At 38.9% G+C, this 15391-nt stretch overlaps 1 protein-coding gene across 1 annotated transcript in view; it reads right to left on the reverse strand.

Moving 5' to 3' along the window:
* LOC123246046 (Fc receptor-like protein 6) overlaps positions 1-10135 on the reverse strand; it is a 67949-nt gene extending 57814 nt beyond the window's left edge. Inside the window, exon 1 of the mRNA XM_044674999.1 lies at positions 9976-10135. Coding sequence (XP_044530934.1) covers positions 9976-10135 — 160 coding nt within the window. The remainder of the gene's footprint in view (positions 1-9975) is intronic.
* Positions 10136-15391: the final 5256 nt, after the last annotated feature.

The following is a 15391-nucleotide window of genomic DNA, read 5'->3' on the forward strand; positions in this document are numbered from 1 at the left end:
ACCAGAGATCACCTCATGGCTTTGACAGGTGCCCTTCGGCATGCTGCAGGCTCTATGCTTTGGGGGTAGTGGTTGGTGAATAAGAGTCCTGTCCTTCCATTTAATTTTTGTCTGGATAGAATGAGTCACACAGAATGAGCAGTCATGATGGATTGTGATCTGCAACATAGATTCCATTACATTATCTTTCTCTCTTAAAATACCCTTTCCCCAAACTTCCCAATTACTGTCAAATGTGCCATCATCTTTTTGGTCATCCAGGTTTACAAACTTGATGCTGTCCTCAACTACTTATTTTCACTTACTTCACATCTCCAATCAGTTGCCAGATCTTTATATCTCCACAATATCTTTTATATCTGTCGCCTTTTCTCCACACACAAAGACACCATCCTATTTCTGGCTCTCATCATCTGTCAACTGGCCTACTGTAAAAGCCTTTAATTGGTATGCCTGCCTCAAATCTCTCAACTCTCCAATTTCTCCAGTATACAGATACCAAAGCGATTTTCCTAAGGGACAGGTATGACTAAGCCATTACTTTACTCAATAAATTCCAGTGGTTCCCTATTAGATCTAGAACAAAATATTATTTCATATTTATCTCATCATTTTAAATACTTCCTTGTGTAGATTTTTTGTTAGGGTCCAGGCTCAAATATCTCAACTGTATATGAAGAGACCAGGAAAAAAAATGAGTTTGCTCCAAGACCCAGCCTCCTTTGACTTCAGCTCTTCATTTGAATAAGACCCCAATACAAATCTGGGAAGTGTAACTGGCTGATTATTATAAGGGTGGAACCCCTCACTGAAAGAAGCTCCAATCAAGGATTATTGAACTGGAGAGGGAGGCTAGACCTTTCCCATTTCCTTGCTAGAGGTTACAAATCTCAAAGTGGAAGTACTGGGTTTTCAGTCTTTTGTTGATTCTAGGTTAAATGTTATTTCCCTTATTAAAAAAAAAACTTATAATACTCCAGTTGAAAAAGAGTGCTACTTTCTGGGCTTTGTCCAGCAGTTGCAAGGGGGAGAACACCTATTTGGTCCAGGCCAGCAGTAGCCATGCCTACCAGTCATTTACTTAACTCAGTCCAGGGCTGCTAAATCTGATCTTTAACACATTTTTCAGCTACTCACCAGTTAAAGTACAAAAGTAGAGTACAACTCACCAGTTAAAGGTGCAGATGCAGAAGGTGTGCTGAATAATTATTAGTATACATATGAAATTTATAAATAAGTAAATATATACAATTTGTTTTTCTTTTGTACATGTAAGAATACATGATCAAAAAAGTCTGGAGACTTCTGAATTAGGGGCTGTTGAGATCATTTACTCAAATTTGGGGGCATAAACTAATCCTTTCAAAGGGCAAAGCCAATAGGGACCAATGAAATCCTGCCCTGTCTCTTATAGAAAAAGTACTTCTTCATTCTAATCAGACTACTCAAATATTGTCTTTCAGAGACATTAGTTTTGGTTATTTTCCTGTGGGCTAAAGAGTGGGAATACTATAAAACAGTCACAGAGGTAGTATCATAGGTGGGGGGTTTAAACCTGGGTCCTCTAACTCTAGAACTTTGTGTTTTTTTCTACTATACCATGTCAACATTATGAATAAATTCAAAACAAGATGATAGCATAATTTAGTGGACTAAGCATTGGACTTTAGACCTGGGCAAGAGTTGTTAGCCTGAGCAAGGAATGGGTTTCCTCCTCTGTAAAATGGGAAAAATATTTGCTCCCAACTTCACAAGGTTATTAATAATAATAGCATTTATATAACACTTTAAGGTCTGTAAAGCACTTTACAAATATTATCTCACTTGATCCTTACAACAATCCTGGAAGGTAGGTGCTATTATTATCCCCATTTTACAGAAATTGTGGCAAACAGAGGCAAATGACCTTCCTACAGCTAAGTCTGAAGTGGAATTTGAATCAGGTCTTTCTGATTTCAGGTCTAGTGCTCTGTTTCCACCAACTACCTCTAGTGGGGAGAAGAGTACTTTGAAACTGTAAAGCACTCTCAAAAGTCATTGACAACGTCCTGTTCCTCCTGATGAACCCAGACTATGTATTACCAAAGAGGGCTGGATCAAACCAGTCCTGAGTTAGGTTCAAAAGGGATCTACAGGGAATCAGGACACTCGGAATGTGGAGCTAGAATGGATCTTAAGGATCACTTAGCTCAGTGGTCTCATTCAATCCATAAACTCTGAGCTCAGAGGACCTGCCCAGGGTCACACAGGTAGTTTGTGTCAGAGCCAGGATTTGAAAACAGGTCAGTTAGATCCTGAGCCCCCATGCTGAAGACCTAGGGCTGGGAGAGATCTAAAAGATCTCTCACACTGGAAGTTACACTCTTAGGCCTGGTCTAGGCTTCTAGGGACAGGAAACTTCCCTCCCCATCCCATGAGGCTACAGAACCTAGTCGTCAAAGTTCTTTGCTCCAGAACCAAAGCCAGAGGGATGCTGGAAGAAGGAAGAAGCCCTAGCTTGGGCAAGAGCCACAGTGGCCCCTAGTGGTTACATGGAGAAATAGCAGCCCCAGAGAGGAAAGATTTTTTTACTCAGTTGGGTACCAGCTAGAAGAGATCTTGGAGGTCTAAATTGAAGGCAATCTGCTGACTTTACAGGAGAGAAAACAGAGAGAAAAGGAGGTAAAATGTGACTCATGGTGGACTTTAGAGGTAGGTCTAGAAGTCACGTCACAAATTGAGGGACCAGAGCTTTGTCCACTATACTTCAGAGACTTTTTAATACATTGAATAGAGATGCTGTTAGCATCTATTTTCTCTCTGGTACTCTGCTACTCTTTCTCACAGACCTACACACCCTCATCTGCCACATACACACACTCAAGAGTATGCTGGTGAATGTTTAACAACTGGCTCTCTGGAAAAAATAGCTACTCATTTTAAAGTTTTATCTGAATTATCAGCATTTTCTGTATCATTTTCTTAGGTCTAGAGATAATCAACCAAACAGTAAATCAAGTCCTCATTTGTAGCTTTTGCTGTTTTCCGAGGTGTAGATACTCTCAATGAAAGTTTTACAATCAGATCTCACAAGTTGGTCTGAGCTGACTCCAGCTCATGCATGCAACACTTTCCCATGAATGATTTCTTTTGTATTTGTATTCACTCATACAATATTCCCTAATTCTAATTCCCTGTCAGGGCTGGCTTCACTGGGACATGTAATTTAAGGGACCTAAATGGATTTCTGCCCCACTAAATTCCATAATACATTTTTTGTTAACCTTACCTTCTGTCTTAGAATCAATACTCTGTATTGGTTCCAAGGTAAAAGAGTGATAAGGACTATGCAATGGGGGTTAAGTGACTTGCCCAGGGTCACACAATTAGGTGGTGTCTGAGGTAAAATTTGAACCCAGGACCTTCCATCTTTAGGGCCTGGCTCTCTATCCAATGGGTTGTCTACCTGCCCCACCATAATACCCTCTTAATATCTACATTAAGAGTTACTCAGTACTTTAGATATATTTCCAAAAGGACCCTATGAAAATGCTAATGTATTTTCTGGAGGGAGAAGATGCTCAAGTAGTTTAATGATTTTTTTGGTTAATTCTCTTGTGGTTTGAAAGTAACTTAAATTTGATCTTTTCACCCACTGTTTCATTAATATCCCTGGGCATTATTGTATTCCCACAATTAGTTTTGATTCTTAATTTGCTTACTTACCATGCATTTATTAATTATACTTATCCCTTTCTGAAGGCAGAAACTGGATTTTTTGAGTCATCTTTTTATTTAGGATGAAGTAATAAGAGCAATAGACTTGTTTCAGAAGACCTAAGCTTAAGGTCTCTGAGGGCATAGGCTACTGTAGTACTTTTGAGGCAGAGGGAAACATTACAGCCCAATACTGCTGCAACAATAATAATAATGGTAACTGAAATAGCTAGCATTTGTTACTACATAAATCATACTGGCCACTGATGTTTACTATATCTGTGATCTCCACAACAAATTTCACCCTCTGCAGAGGCCCATCACATTGGTTCAGACCCTCATCACCTCTGTCCTCTAGTATTTGTAATAGTTCTTGACTTTTTTTGCAATTTATTTTTATTTTTTCACTTTTTATTGTTATGCAAAGCACTGTTCCGTATTGGCCATTGTTACAAGAGCAGAGTTATACATAACCAAAATCCCAAAATAAAACCATTCATACACTGATGTGAAAGAGGACTCCAACAGTTCTTTCTCTGGAGGTGGATAGCATTCCCCATCATAAGTCTTTCAGGATTGTCCCAGATCATTGCATTGCTAAAAGTAGCCAAGTTTTCACAGATAATCATCATCCCATATTGCTGTTACTGTGCACAATTTTTTTTGCAATTTAAACTTTATTATATTTACATTTTAAGAGTACACCTCCTGTAGCAGTATAGAAACAACTAATTTTAACAAAGTTAACAAGATAAACTAGTTAAAATAGAAAGCTACTAGAAGGATACCAGTGTTAACAATATCCATGTGTGAGCTACTACAATTTTCCTCTGAACTTGTCCCAATTACTTCTATTACTTTTCTTTTTTTCTTTAAACATAAATGTGTTTCTTTTTTTTCAGTTACATGTAGAAACAATTTTGACAATTATTTTCTGACATTTTAGGATTTAGATTTTTCTCTCTCCCTCCCTTACTCCTCTCCCCAGGCAGTAAATAGTCTAAGATATGTTATACCAGTGCTTTCACGCAATACACATTTCTATATTTCTCATGCTGTGATAGAAGACACTTATCACAATACAACAACAAAAAAATTCATGAAAGAAATAAAGTGGAAGATAGTATGCTTTAATCTGCAATCAGAATCCAACAATTCCTTCTTTGGCTGTGGATAACATTTTCCCTCATGGATCCTTTATAGCAGTGGTTCTCAAACTTTTTTGGCCTACCACCCCCTTTCCAGAAAAAAATATTACTTAGTGCCCCCTGGAAATTAATTTTAAAAAATTTTAATAGAAATTAATAGGAAAGATATATGTATTAATGTTTCTACCTTTTTTGTAAAATATAGTAAAGAAAGGTGTAAATTAGAAACATTGAACTTTGAAATTATGAAACTATTTATTGAACTCAGAATAGAATGTAATACAAAAAAAGTTAAAACATTCAAAATCATCTTAAATGAGAAGGATGAACCTGGTATGCTGCTACCAATTTAGTAATCCTTGGCTCTATTTTTGTCAGCAGTAATCTTAAATCACCGTGATTGACTATTTGCAATTGGTTTCTTTTTTTTTGTTGTTAATAAATTAGTTACCACACTGAATCCATGGCCCAATAAATATGATGAAGGAAATGCAATTAAGAACTTTGGAATTACAGCCCATATTTCAGGATAAGCCATAGGGATCTCCTTTTGCAGCCAGAATTGTTGGTAGCCACTTTTGAATTTAAATTTCAATTCATCATTTGTAATTACTTCCATCAGTTCTTCTTGTAACTGTGGAGATTCTTCAGTGTTTGCACTTGAAAATGGATCCAAAATCCAATCAGGTATGTTCATTTTCAAAATATCATCAAATTGTTGATTAAAATCTGTGGCCATCACTGCCCTCCTGGATCGATGCAGCACCTACCAGGGGGTAGTGGCGCCCACTTTGGGAATCACTGCTTTAGGGACTTGCTCTGCTGAGACTAGTTTAATCCTTCACAGCTAATCACCGTGTAATATTTTTGTTACCATGTATGTTGTTCTCCTAGTCGTGCTCCGCTTTGCATCAGTTCATGTCTTTCCAAGTTTTTCTAAACTCATCCTGTTTATCATTTCTTATGGTACAATAGTATTCCATTACAACCATATATCACAACTTGGGTAATGGAAATGACAAACAGGATGTTTCCAATTCTTTGCCTGTGGCTCTTTGCCACTACAAAAAGAGCTGCTAAAAATATTTTGGCACAGGTATGTCCTTTTCACTTATATCTTATCTCTTAGGGTTATAGAGCCAGCATTGCTGGGTCAAAAGGCCATTGTTTTATGGCCCTTTGAATGTTGTTCCAATATTGCTCTCCAGAAGGGCTGTATCAGTTCACAGTTCCATCAACAGTGTATCAGTGTTCCAATTTTCCCATATTCCCTTCAACATTTATTGTTTTTCTTTTTGGTCATGTTATCCAATGTTGGTGGGTATGAGATGGAATCTCAGAGTTGTTTTAATTTACATTTGTATAATCAATAGAGATATGAAGAAATTTTTATATGATTCTAAGTAGATAGCTTTAATTTATTTTTCTGAGAACTGCCTGTTTATATCCTTTCATCATTTTTCATTTGAGGAATGCTTTGTATTCTAATAAATTTGGCTCCGTTATTATATATTTGAAAAATGAGGCCTTTGTCAGAGATACTTGCTATAAATCCCCCACCCTCAAATTTGTTGTTTCCCTTCCAATATTGGTTGCATTGGTTTTGTTTGTAAAAAAATACTTTTAAATTTAAAGCACTCAAAACTAATTTCATTTTTTGAAATGTTCTCTATATCTTATTTGATCACAAATTCCTCTCTTTTCCATAATCTGACAGGTAAACTTTTTTGTGTTTCCCTAATTTATTTATGCTGCCACCTTTTATTTTTAGATTAAGTATCCATTTTGACTTTCTACTGGCTTTTGGTGTAAGCTTTTGGTCTATGTCTAGTTTCTGCCATTTCCCCCCAGTTTTCCCAGTAGTTTTTGTGAAATATTGAGTTCTTTTCCCAAAAGCTTAGATCTTTGGGTTTACTGAATACTTAGTTGCTATGGATGTTAATGGCCATATGTTAATTGCCTAACCTATCCATTGGTCCACTACTCTATTTCTTAGCCAGTACCAGATTGTTCTGATGATTACTGCTTTATAGTATAATTTGAAATCTGGTACAGCTAGGCCTCCCTTCATTTTTTTTTTGTTTTAATTGATGCCCTTGATGTTCTTAGCCTTGTAATAGTCTCTTAATTGGTTTCTGAAAAGATAGAATTAACTCTTCCCTTGTCTATTTTTAGCTAAACAAATCAAGAACTTAAAGTACCCCTGCTACATGACACTAAGTAAGAGAGTTCTGCAAGTCACTTACTAGCATAAGCTCACACCTCCAAAGGTCACTGTCTCCCTCCTCCCCATACCCCCAATGCTAGGCAAATTGAAAGACTGTGATTGGTTCCCATAAAGTGTGTGGGGGGGGGGGGCGACAGGAAGTGATATAGAGAAAACTGCTTTAAAAAGGCCAGCCTGAGGACTGGTTCACTCTCTCTGCATTGATGAGCCAGAATGGAGGAGGAGACTCTTTCCCTGGATCCTGCCTCAGCTTGTGGTGGGGACCGGAGTGATTCCTTCCTTGGTTCTTAGGCGAGGAGACCCTCTCTGTGTTGGTGGCGGCATTAGCCTCATGTGCACTGAAGGTTCTCAGCAGATTCTTCAGCATCTCCTGGCTCTTAGGATTTGGGTTTCCTAATTAGGTCTTTGGATTCTGATGAGATTTGCTTTCGGATTCTCATTTGTAGTCTGGAGACATTAGGATTAAACTTAGGGTATTTGTAGATAGGCAATACTTTCTGTCTCTTTATCCACATTTCTCCACTTTTACTCTTCCCACCTCTTTGCAAATTAAACTGCTAAAAGTCATTTTGACTTAAGCTATAATATTTTTAAATCTGCGACCACAATACTACTTTAGAATTTTCACATTAGCATAAAAACCTAAATTTAAATCCTTACAGTTTCTCAGTTTCAGGTTTTCCCATCTCCAAATCACTGGCTATATATCTACCAGAATCTTCCTAAGGTACAGATCCTGGACTAAAAAATCTGAAGTGGCTCCCTTTTGCCTTGAAGATAAAAGATGGAATGACATGACAGAGAGAGGGTCAGCCTTGGAACTGGAAGCACCTGTGTTCCAGTTCTGCCTCCAATACATATGTGTGACTATGAGCAATTGATAACCTCTGGATTTTAATTTACTCATCTATAAAATGAGAGCAGTTGAGCTGAATGATCTATAATGCCTCTCAACTCTATATTCTTAAGGTTTATTTATTGGATGACCTTTTTCTTTCTTTCAGATTTCCTTTAAAAAACAAAAAGAAAACCCAGCAACATAGCAATTCAAGAGCATAAGCAGAGGTAGAGGGAGTGCCCACCCTGAAGGAATGACCTTTGAAGTATGATTAGCTACTACTAAGTATTATTTACTCTGAAAACCTATGGATGCTTCTAGTATAGCCAGAGGTGGTAGTTGTTGTTCAATCATATTTCAATAGTGTCTGACTTTTTTCATGATCCCATTTGGGGTTTTCTTGGCAAAGATCCTGGAGTGGCTTGCCATTTCCTTCTCCAATTCATTTTAAAGATAAGGAAACAGAGGTAAACTAGGTTAAGTGACTTTCCCAGGGTCACCCAGATAGTATCTGAGGCTAGATCTGAACTCGGGAAGATAAGTCTTTCTGACTTCAGATCTAGCATGATATCTACTGTACCACTTAAGGAGGAGCAGTCAAAGTACTGGATAGAGAGGACAGGAAGACTGAGATTCAAGTCTGGTTTCTGACTTCTTCAGGCTGTGTGACTCTGGGTAAGTCAATTCTCTGGGCAACTCTAAGACTTTAAATTGCCCGAGTGCTGTAATTCTGCACTGGTAGAGTAAGCTTCTTCATTGGGAGTTCCCTACTGATCAATCAATCTATATGCCCACTATATGCCAGACACAATGAAATCACAGATCTGAAGCAAATATTTATTAATATATATGAAATGCACAAAATATAGTTTAATTTTCTGATTCAGCTTCATTAAGAAAGAAGGTAATGTTGTAGGAAAACACACCCAAATGTGAACCAGGGTTTTGCCACAAAAAGAACTCCATTCAATTCAGAAGTATAAAAGAATTTTATTTAAAGAAGAGGTTTTTAAGATAGTAAAATAGGCTAGGCTGGTGAAATGGCTCAGGGGCTGGTAGAATAACCTCAGGGTTGAAGGAATAGCCTGATTGCTAGTGGAATAGCCCCATAACCCTGGGCTGGTGGAGTAGCCTGCTCTGCTCCACCTCTCTCATCCACCCCCATCAGGGTCTGTGTATTTATTGAGGGCCCCTGGACTGCCAGACCCTTTAGTGTGCATATTCCATTCCTCCTATTGTCCCACCTACCATCATTTGTCAGTGTAGGAGAGGCCTTGTTACCTTTCTGGAATGCCCTCATCAAAGAAGGGAACATAGGGGGGATATAGTGCAGTAGATAATTACTATAGGCAAGTAATAATACCTATCAGAACTAAGGCAAATAGAGAACAATATAAGTAATTAATAATACAGAACAAAGTTGGTACACAGAACAGAATAATACAGAACTAGTACAGGTGATTAACAATACAGAATGGTTAATGAATTAATAATACAGATTTTGCAATTTATGCTTGACTAATGCTGAAACCACAGATTTTGCAATTTATGCTTAACTAGTGCTAACTGGTGAAAATACAAGATTTCAGAACATGAGGGTCACTGCCTCTTGCCCACCTCCATGAGGAACACATATTTTTTCCCTTTCTGGACAAATGGTTGGAGATGGAAAATAGTTCTGGGCATAAGCCATCACAGAACCACTGAAGGGGGTGGGGGGAAGGAAACAGGGAGGCCCCAGTCTGCTGTAAAAATCACAACTACCATTAACAGGGAGGGAGCTTAAGGTTTGGAAATGGCTTTACAACTATTAACTCATTAATCCAAACAAAAAATCCTTGTAAAGTTAAGGAAACCGAGACAGAAAGGTAAAGTGATTTCCACAGTTAGTAAGTTTCTAAGGTCACATTTGAACTCAGGTCTTCCAGTCTCCCAGTTCTATCCACTGCACCACCAAAAGCAAAGTGCAGGCGGTAAATCTGAAAAGCTGCAACCCCAAGGTAGTGGAGCCATGAAAGCTCATTGAAAAGGGGGGTAAATTCATTCAACGAGAGGAAGTGCCCCACCTCCATCCTCTCCATTGTGATTAGTCCTAGCTGCTTTCCTGCCCCGCATCCATTGGTTGGATCGGTTGTCAGTGGCAGAAGCCTGAGCCCGCGCAGCGGAAGCTTCGGGCTTGAGCGCAAAGCACGCAGGGACATGTAGTGCGGGCCACGCTCCTCCCATTGTAGGGCTGCCCTTGTCTCCCGGCTCTGGAGTAAAGGGAACTAAGGGACTTGGATTTGCAGCATCTGTTGTACAGTTTGGTCTCTGCACTTGGGCTGGAAATTTACGACTTCGGACTCTGGGGCCGTTCAGGGACGGAGTCTGGAGCTTTGTGTCTCCGGTCTTGTACTGACCTCAGTAGCCTATTCCCGGCCGCAAGGGGGACCTTAGACTTGACCCCCCAGAAACTCTTCTTTCTCATCCAGAAATGGTCCTCGTGATTGGGGAGAGGGCTGATCTTCTAGGTGGTAATTGGGAGACCCGCCTTCCCTTCCCCGTGTGCATTTTGCCCCAGGAGAAGAGAGGTGATCAGGTGAGCTGATATCCCAGAAGGCAGATCCAGACTTTGCCCATTCTCGGGGCACCCAGCTCTCTTCTAGAGTAAATTTTCTTCCAGTGTTATCTTAGGGTACAAGGATCATGGATAGCATTTCTGCCTCTTGGTCCCAAGCTTTGCTACCAGGCCATTCTCTGTTCTGCTTCTTGTAGAGGGTTCATGTATTTATTACTGGAAGCAACTATCCCAGAGGTCATGTAGTCCAAACTTTCATTTTACAGATGGAAACAAACCAAAAAGCCAGTTCTAGATAATGTGACTTGCCCCAAATCGCATAGATGGTAAATTGTAGAGCTGACATTTGAACTCACCACCTAGGACAACAAAGTCAGAACCACACAAACACTCTTATTAGTTCAATGTAACTGAATTGAATAAATTTTAATTAAGCACTTACTAAGGCTGGAGACACAAATAGACATGACACAGACCCTAGTTATGGGGGGAAAGTACAAACAAACCAATAAAATATCATTCTGCAAGGAAAAGGATGGGGGAAAAAAAGAACCAAAAATAAAAACTAAGGAAGGGAGAGATCACTTTCACCTAAGGATGAGAGAATCTATTTATAGGAAGGAGATTCTAACAGATTGTTCTTTGAAGGAAAGGAGGAACTTATGTAGATATTGGCTGGCATTCTCAGTGGGGAGGTGGTAATTTTAATCCCCTCTGTATCATATCTAATAATGCATCATCCAGTGAGAAGGAAACTCCTACCTCTTAAGGTGGGATATTCTATTTTTGGATGACTATTTTTAGGAAGTATTCCTTAAGTCAAGCCAAACTTTGCTTCTACAGCTTGCCCCTCAAAGGAACTTTCGACACAATGTTTTTAGTTGTAAGCAAATCAAGTTCTTCCCTCTTCCATAACACAGCCTTAGTTAATTAAATTTATTTAAATAAGTATTTATTAAGTATCAACTCTATATAAGACATAAGACATGGAGTATTCTGAGTACTGGTTATAACACCCCCCACTACTCCCTAATCATTAACTTTTATATTGCACTATAATTAATGTTTGTATTACTTTGAAAAATAATTTACAAAAATGTATTTCATTTGATCCTTACAGTTACCCTGGGAGGTAGATGCTATTATGATGCCCATTTTACAGGAGGAAACTAAGGTGGAGAGAAGTAAAATGATTTGTTCTGGTTATACAACTTATCTTTGTTTAAAGTTGGATGTGAACTCAGGTCTTCATGACTTAAGGTCCAGCACTCTATCCACTTAACTGCCTAAAACAAAGTCTCTTACCTCAAGGCATGAGGCAGATACAGCATCTACACAGATAAGTGGCAACAAAGTAATTTCAAGAGGAAGAAAACACTAATTGCTTGGGAGATCAGGAAAATTTTCAGGCAGTAAGTGGCACCTGAGATATGATTTAAAGGAAGCTAATTTCCAGAAGTGAGGAGGAAGTACATAAGTAACCACCTGTTCAAAGGTGTGGAGGTAGAAGCTGGAATGTCATGAAGAGGAGTAGTATGGGATAAGATTTGCATCTGGTGGAAGCCAGATTATTGAGGGATTTAAATGCCGTGCTGAAACTTTTATATTTTATCCTAGAGGTAACAGGGAGCAACCAAAGATTTCTGAGTGGTGGAGTGATATGTCCTAATTTGTCTTTTAGAAATATTAATTTGATAGTTAAGTAAAGGAGAGATTAGAGAGGAGAGAGATTCTTAGTAGGGAGACTAATTAGGTAGATAGAAGCTATATGAATAGAGAGAAGAGGATGAATTAGAGAGAACTTCTGAGAAAGTAGTATTGATAAGATGAGGCAAATGATTGAATTTGGAAGGTGAGGCAAAGGAAAGAATCTAGTTAGGTTGTGAACCTGGACAACTACAATGATAGAGAAACAGGCAAGTTTGGAGGGAAATATAACGATCTGTGCTTATACATGTTAAAGACATGACTCTAGGTCATCCAGGCAGAGATAGCCAAGTTGGTAATGTGGGACTGGAATTTGGGAGAGAGATTTGGATTGAACAAAAAGATTTGCAAGTCAACTTATAAGGACTCTGTAAAGGTAGAAACAAAAAGGCTTGATGACTGATAAAGTATGGCATAGAGGAAGTGGTCAAGAATGTCTTCAAGGTTGTAAATCTAGGTGACTAGAAAGATGGTATTGCTCTAGCACAAATAGTCAGATTTGGAAGAGGACTGTGTTTTGGTGGAAATATGAATTCCAAATTTGGACACATTGACTTAGATGAGGCTACAAGACATCTAGATGGAGCTGTTCCATAGGCAATTGGTAGTGCAGAACTGGAATCCAGAAGAGAAGTTAGGGCTAGAAATAGGGATTTAGGAGTTATCTGCATAGAGAAGATAATCAAAGCTGTGCTAATTGACAAGGCGATAAGATCACTAAGAAAGAGATGTCTTTATATATACATATATAATAGTATATATGTGTATGTATATGTAAAGACAAACGTGTGTATATAGATATATATGAGGGGGAGAAAAAGAGGGAGGGGGAGAGGGAGAAGGAGAGGAAGAGAGAGACAGAGACAGAGAGAGGGGATGATAACTGACCCCTCTCCTTCCATGCAGGTTAGGCTAATTTTTCCTTAAAGGTATTAACATGTCCCTTTATCATTTGATGTCCCTTTATCATCTGATTACAGAGCAGCTATGGGGACCTTGGTGGGAGTGGGGAAACGGGTGGGGGTACAGTAGCTTAGAGGTTTGCCTGGTGGATTACAAGTGGGTAACATAGCCAAAGAAGCTTTTCTCAGATGAATCAAATCAGACTGTTCTCAATGCCTATTGAATATCTTCCTGCTATTGCTAAGTAAATCTCCTTATGTTAATCATTGAAAGATTTATAAGTGTCTCATTATGTTCCAGTATTGAATCTCAACTATTGGAGGACTGGGCTGAGTCAGGCCCAGGTTAGAACAAAGGATGAACCAAAGAATCTGAGAAAGACAGTCAAATAGGTATGAGGAAAAGAAGGAGAGGGGAGTTATAATGTTATAGTAGCTAAAGACTGAGCCTGTGTCCAGAGGTGGCTGACAGTCAAAAACTGTAGAGGGGTCAAGATGAATGAGGATTTACAAGAAGGTGTTTTGTAAAGCTCATTACCAGAAAACTGATCACTGTGAAATTAATATTTTTGGTTGTAGCAATTCATAAAGACCAAACCATCAAGGTACAGGAGTAATTTTTAATGTATAATTTTTTGAAAATTTTAATAATTTTTTCTAATTACATGTAAAAAATGATTTTTAATATTTGTTTCTTAAAATGTTAAGTTCCAAATTCTCTCTCCCTTCCTTCCCATCCCGCTCCTTGAGAAGACAAGCAATTTGGTAGAGATTTTATGTGCAGTTATAGAAAACATTTCCACGTTAGCCATGTTGCATAAGAAAACAAAGACCAAAAAAAAAAAAAAGTAATGTGTAATTTGTAATGTAATTTGCCTGCAGTGGTAGAAGCATTCATGCTGTTGAAACCCTAGTTTTTTAAAGTATTAAATAAGTCTCTTAATGCTAAGCTTTAAACTGTGGTCTCTGGGTCCCCTGTTAATCTGCTGGCCAAAGCTGTATTCTCTGCACCATTAGTTAGTTGGCTTCCCAGCTTAAAAGGGTGGCAGGGGATGGGGGTGTTCTTGGCTTGTCGTGGGAGCCCCAAAGATCAAGGTCTAGGGGTCTCGAGTCGACGCCACACCTGACAGTTAGCTGTCTTTAGGGATGGATCTTTGTACTTTGTTTGCCAGGTTAAAGAAACATTCTAGCTCAGGGTTTTAAAATGTGAAGTCACTGTGTAAGTCAGAGCAGTTAATGTGCAGAAGTCTGGACTAATCACCTTTTAAAGAGCACACCTTTCCAGTGAGCAGGGATAGTGCTCACTTAAGATTCTTTCCCCTTTGAAAAGCATTAAAAAATCATAACTTGTAAGCCCACAGGGTGAACACTTTGACTTAACAACCCCTGCTCTTTCTTTTGCAGAGCATTAAAGAAACCATTAACTTCCTGCACTAGGGGATAGCGGGCATGCCCTTGGCCCTCAGCTTTCGTTTGAGAAGCACTCGAAATCACCAGTGGCAAATCCAGAGGGAGAGCCCTTGCTTTACTTAAAGCTCTTGTCTCTCTCTCGCAGTGTTAAATTATAAAAGGAAAAGGCTGATGCCAAGTCATTTTGTCAAAATGGAACCAGAAAAACCTGGCCTTGGTGAAGTTGGCCTCTAGTTTTTCCCTGTAGTGGCTCCAGGCTGTCCATCACATAAAGTTCTAGCCCTTTTGCATAAGCTCTGACTCCTCCAAGCAAAAGCTCCTTTTCTTTCCCGCCCCCAGCTTTACTCATTTCTAGCTACACACTGGTTTGAAGTCTCTGCTTCAAGCAGTTAACTTTCTTTTAACCTTCTTACCTTTTTCTGCAAAGAATTACATAGAGTCCCTGGGACCGAAGTTATTTCAGAGGCCACTCAGTCTAACCCATGCTTGAACAAGAATCCCTAACGAGTGGTCATCTGGCTGAAGGCCTCTATGAAGGGGAGTTGACTACCTCTTAAGCACTTTCTTTTTTAGGAAAATTTCCCCTAAATTGAGCCTAAATCTGTCTTGAACTTTGAGGAATAAATCAATTAGCCCAATTACACAAAAGAAAAGTGCAGAAGCTGGGTACAGAATTAATACATCTAGCTTGCTATATAAGGAAACTAGTGAATGTACCCTGGGAAGAGAATTCAGGACCAGACACACTGTCGAGAAGAGTAGGTCCTTTGGAATTCAGTGGAGCAAGAAAAACACAATAGGAATAATCTCTCAGAATTGGAACACAAGAATCCAGGAGAAAGGAAAGAATAGCACTGAGTAGATAGACCCTGAGGACCTATCATAGAGCAGGATTATTTTTTAGAA

The sequence above is a fragment of the Gracilinanus agilis genome, chromosome 4 (genome assembly GCF_016433145.1).
Source record: "Gracilinanus agilis isolate LMUSP501 chromosome 4, AgileGrace, whole genome shotgun sequence".
Taxonomy (NCBI): Eukaryota; Metazoa; Chordata; class Mammalia; order Didelphimorphia; family Didelphidae; genus Gracilinanus; species Gracilinanus agilis.